The sequence below is a fragment of the Myotis daubentonii genome, chromosome X, assembly GCF_963259705.1.
Source record: "Myotis daubentonii chromosome X, mMyoDau2.1, whole genome shotgun sequence".
In the NCBI taxonomy this organism is placed as follows: Eukaryota; Metazoa; Chordata; class Mammalia; order Chiroptera; family Vespertilionidae; genus Myotis; species Myotis daubentonii.
The window spans coordinates 2,224,032-2,228,967 of record NC_081861.1 but is presented as its reverse complement, the minus strand read 5'-3'; the positions used below and the strand labels follow the sequence as shown (position 1 = coordinate 2,228,967).

The following is a 4,936-nucleotide window of genomic DNA, read 5'->3' as shown; positions in this document are numbered from 1 at the left end:
GAGCATCAACAGAACAGCACCCCTTCAGCTCGTCCGCACACTGGCCCACTGAGGAACCACAGTAGTCCCTGCTCATGACAGGGATTGTCCAGAACTTCCCTGGCCGCTCCACAGAACCCCAGCCTCCTCATCCTGTGGGAGCCCCTGTCCTCGTCTTGAACAGAAACCTCTTGCAGAACCTGTGCTGGACAGGCCCCTGGACCCGCCGTGTTCAGGAGCCCCGGATCCCCAACTCCTATCAAAACGGCAGCCCTAGCCTGGTTCAGGAGCCTCTCTGATACTGGAGCTCTAAGGGAACCCTTTCTCTAATCAACAGGAAACCCATCCTGACCCTGAGCAGGATCACCGGTCCTCACCTTCTACAGGAGGCACCCTGTCCTGCCACCACAGCACAGGAACCTCCGCCTTCCCTGGTGGCAGGACAGAGCCTGCCCCACCCACCCTTATAGAAATGCCTGGCCTGACCCTCTTCATGGGACTCCATCTCTATAGGAATCCTGCCTGGACCTTGGACGGGACAGCTCTGTCCTCACACTGCACTGCAGCCCTCCCGTCCAGGTAGCATTTTAGAACCACTTTGCTCATCTTAAAATCTAGTTCTGAAACCACCTCCCTGACTCTGTCTGCAGAAATTCTCTCTTACCATTGATGTTTCTATCCCTCTCCCTTCCTCTCTGAAATCTTTAAAAATATATTTTAAACAAAGAAATCCCCATCTGTAAACTCCTTGGGAACCCCGATTGAGTTCAGGAGCCTTGCTTGCATTGTTGACAATGACCCCTGACGTCACTCTGCACAACAATCCCTACCTCACACCCTAGCCCACAGAGTCCACCGGAACCTGTGATCCAACTCTCAATGTGAACTTCAATCTTGAACTTACATGGAAAACCTTTCCTGAATCTGTGGGAGGCACCTGCCCTGACCCCCTGCTTTAAGTCCAGACCTCATCCTATATAGGCACCGACAGCCCCACCTGGCACAGGACCTCCTGCCCTGACACTGTGCTGGCTCCATGGCTCTGACCCTCTACAGGAAGCCTTGCCTATAACAGTGCTGGATTCTGCAGAAACCTATCCCTGACTTCCAACAGAAATCCGTAACTTGACCCGTTTCGGGAATCTCTGACCTGATCGTTCATAGGAACCTCTAAACTTGCCCTCTGGAAACACCCTCCTGACCCTGTATAGGAAGCCCTGATGTGACTCTCTCTGGCAGCCTTGGTCTGGAAGCCTTGCCCTCCCCTTGTACAGGAGCCACTGTCTTGACTGTGGCTAGTGGCCACCACATGAAACAGCGTAGCTCTGGGGAGTCTACAGAATCCTGTAGCAGGCACTGCTATAGGCTTTTCAACCCTGTTCCCCTTTCTTCCTGACTCACTCACATTCCCAGCCTCCCTTGCAATGACAGGTGGACATGTGACAGTTCTGATCAATGGCGTGAGCACAGTGACATGCGCAACTTCCAGGCCTGGCCCATAGGAACCTCTCATGGGCCCTCTTATGAGCACAGGCTGGTGTTCTCAGTGGTTAGAGCATGGGCTTGTGCACTGATGGGTCTCAGGTTTGATTCCCAGACAAGGGCATGCACCTGGGTTTAGGTTTGATCCCCAGCCCCAGTTGGAGCATATGCAGGCAGCTGCTGCACTCGCTTTTCTGGCAGGGTTCCATGTTGCTGGGGTATCCATGGAGACCCTTAGCTAGGGTAGAACCCCACAAAGAGGCCATCTTAGAAATGGCCAGAAGCCTTCCCGAGGCTGTGTGGATCAGGTTCCCTGTGTATGTGCAGACCTGGGAACGTACATCCCCAGACAGCATCATTGGGAATGAATACGGTAAGTAGGTGGGGGTGAGCCTAGTTGAGTGGCCCATGGGGCTCCACAAAGTTCTGCTAAAAGCCCATTGGGAAAAGGCTGCTGGTGACTGCAGCTGCCAGAGTGAGCAGTGGGACTCAGACCCAGGAGTCACCCAATGGCCAGCAGCTGCTCTGGCAACCTATGGGAAGGTGGGAAGGTTGGCCACCACGTGGGGCTGTTGGGAATCACCGCATCTTGAAAGCAGGATGGCTTCAGACCTTCTGTTCCCTTCTTTCTTCCTTCCCATACCCACCCACACCCCAAACAGTCTTCGAGGTTAATGCATGCCTCTGCTGTCTGGAGCGGACCCCAGGAGGCTCACCATACGCCAGCTGGGCCTATGGACGCACTGGGCTCCACCCTCCCGCATCTGTGAGCCCCACCTGGGAGTACACCCCTCCCCAGGCCTCAGAAGATTCCTATGCAAGAGGCACCTTCCTCGAGACCATCAGCGCACAGCGACTGAGTCCGGACCTGTTGATGCTGGGGCCTGCAGAGCCTTCCTCCATCCCTGTCCCCAGCAGTGCCTACGGGCCCCCCGACTTTCCTAGGAGCTTCTTCCCTCCAACCAGAAGCCCCCCCAATCCAGCCGTCTATTCCTCCCCCAACCTCCAAGGTACCCTGCCCCTGTCCACCTGTGGTGAGGCTCCCCCAAAGGGACAGGGAGGTTGAGGAGGGGGATGGGGTCCAAGGCAAAGTTGGGCTGAGCCTGGTCCCTCTTGCCCCCTGTCCACCTCACCAGAGGCCTGGGATTGTGCGCCATGCAGGGTGGTTCTGAGACGTTGTGATAGCCTGTGTACCAGGCACAGCGACAGTCCGGCAGGGCGAAAGTCCGGCAGAGCGAAAGCCGCTCCACAGTGCTACCTGTGCAATGCCGGTGGTCAGACGATGACTAGGCACAACAAGCCCCAGAGGCGCCCGGTAAGAGCCCAGGCCGGCCTCCCCTCACCCAGGTACTCTGTTCTCACTCCGGGCAGGGATCTCTGCCCTCACACTCTATGAGAACCCACATCCCCCCTCCCTGCCCCATCCACTCAGGGACCCAGCTCTGTACAGGAGTGTCTACCCTCAGCCCACCCTCGGGCTGCAAGCAGGCACGCCGTCCACTCCCTGCACTGCACTTTTCATCCTTGGCTACTCACTGGGATCACCGTGGGGCCCTCCCGAGATGGGTTGATTTACTTGGTCTGGGGCGCTGCCTGGGCATCAGGATTGTTTTCGACTCCCCAAGGGAGTCCAATGTCCGCCAACGCTGAGGACCACTGATGAAGCACCCCACGCCATCTGGAAAGCCCCGGGACAGGAGGCCATGTCCTCGCCCCTCAGAGCACCCTCGGTCTATGCCTTGTCCAGGAAGCCCTGCCTGCACCCTGACCCTCACCTCCTGGGTCCTCCACCCACCAGTGCACTGACCCTCATTTTCTTGCTGCCCCCAGAAGGTCAGCAAGCGTGCAGGTGCCCAGTGCACCAACTGCCAGACAACCATCACGGCAGTGTGGCGGCTGAATGCTGGTAGAGACCCCGTGTGCAATGCCTGCGGCCTTTATTACAAGCGACACCAGGTGTGCCCTGCCTCTTGGAGCCTGCCCCCTGCACCCCCATCCCACTAACCTGGCCTTCCTTCTCCTTTTCCTTTCCTGTATTCTTCCTATCTCCCTTTCTCTCTTCTCCCTGTTATTCTACTCCCTCCTCCTTCCCTATCACCCTTCTCTTCTCTACACCTTCATCTCCTCCCTGCCCTGTCTTTTCCCTCCTGCTCCCTTCTCTCTCCTCCATTTCTCCTTTCCTTCCCCCTCCCCTCCAGCCATCAGCTAGTCCTATGGCTAGAGGCTCCCTCAGCTTTTCCATTGCTTAGGGCCTCACAAGCTCATGACTCCTTAGGGCATTATCTGTGCCGCAGCTGGGGCCTGCTCCCCTAGTCCTTGACCCAGTTCCCCACTGTTAAGGAGTGGGGTGGAAAGGGTGTCCCTGGTGGAGACACAGAGGCAAAAGTCTGAGGTTGGGGAACACTCATGGCCTCTCTTTCATCAGGTGAACCGACCACGGACCGTGCAGAAGGGTGGTATAAAGTCTCGAAAACCAAGGCCATCACAGAAAGAAAAGAAGCCAGTGTCGAGCCTGGGAGGCACAGGACCGGCTGATGCTGTGGCTGGTGGCTTCATGGTGGTGGCTGGGGGCAGCGATGGTGGGAATTGTGGGGAAGTGGCCTCGGGCTTGAGATTGGGCCCACCTGATACTGCCCATCTCTACCAAGGCCCGGGCCCCCAGGTGCTGTCTGGGCCTGTCAGCCACCTCATGCCTTCCCCCGGGCCCCTGTTGGGTTCACCCAGAGGCGCCTTCCCCACAGGCCCCGTGCCTCCCACCACCACCAGCACTGTGGAGGCGCCACTCAGCCCATGAGGACACAGAGCATGACTCAGAGCAGGGGTAGGGTCCCTCTCCGCGTGGAGCCAGAAGTTTCTACAACCCAACCTCTGGACCCCCCAACAGCTCTTGGTCTGGACCATCGACGATTTGTAAAATAAATCATCAGAGTTCTGAAGTTGGAGGTGTGAGTCTGAGTGGGACTGAATAAAGAGCCGTGGTAGGTGGGGTGTGCAACAGTGCCTGTGGTTCTCTGGTGATGGCGTGAGGCCGTGTGAGACAGCACGTGTCACCCTTCATGATAGTGGGTTATGATGTGCAAGTATAAGAGTGTACTAGTATGTGAGACCACGTGTGACAGCAACCAGGGTGTATGATATGGCCTGTACATGCACACGTCATGGGCAGAGACTGTGTAGTGGCTGACTGCTCTGTGAGGTGGTGACCATGGGGGTGAGGTTCTGAGAGATGGTGTGCATGACACCAGACAACTGTGAGAAACGGGGCACCAGTGACTGTATGAAGGGACGTGGGGGTATGTGTGCAACGGGGTGTGCTGAGGCAACGTGTGAGGCTGTGCTCATGTGATTGTGCACCATGCAGGGTGGTTCTGAGATGGTGTGACAGCATGTGTGCCAGGCACAGCATTTGCTCAATAAACATTTCTGGGATGCTCACCAAGGGCTGTGTAGGACGGAATGTGGCGACCTAGCAGTG

At 56.9% G+C, this 4,936-nt stretch overlaps 1 protein-coding gene across 1 annotated transcript; it reads left to right on the top strand.

Annotated features, from left to right (window-relative positions):
- Nucleotides 1-1,825: 1,825 nt before the first annotated feature.
- Nucleotides 1,826-4,255, top strand: LOC132224702 (erythroid transcription factor-like). Its single transcript, XM_059679800.1, has 5 exons — nucleotides 1,826-1,834; nucleotides 2,261-2,495; nucleotides 2,598-2,776; nucleotides 3,292-3,417; nucleotides 3,887-4,255. Exons 1-5 carry the CDS (start codon nucleotides 1,826-1,828, stop codon nucleotides 4,253-4,255), a joined length of 918 nt encoding a protein of 305 aa, XP_059535783.1.
- Nucleotides 4,256-4,936: the final 681 nt, after the last annotated feature.

Bases quoted from the DNA above. Each gene is read 5' to 3' on its own strand.
- LOC132224702 (XM_059679800.1), top strand. The intron at 2,496-2,597 runs GTGAGGCTCCCC...CCACCTCACCAG, and splicing joins CCTGCCCCTGTCCACCTGTG to AGGCCTGGGATTGTGCGCCA. The intron at 2,777-3,291 runs GTAAGAGCCCAG...TGCTGCCCCCAG, and splicing joins ACAAGCCCCAGAGGCGCCCG to AAGGTCAGCAAGCGTGCAGG.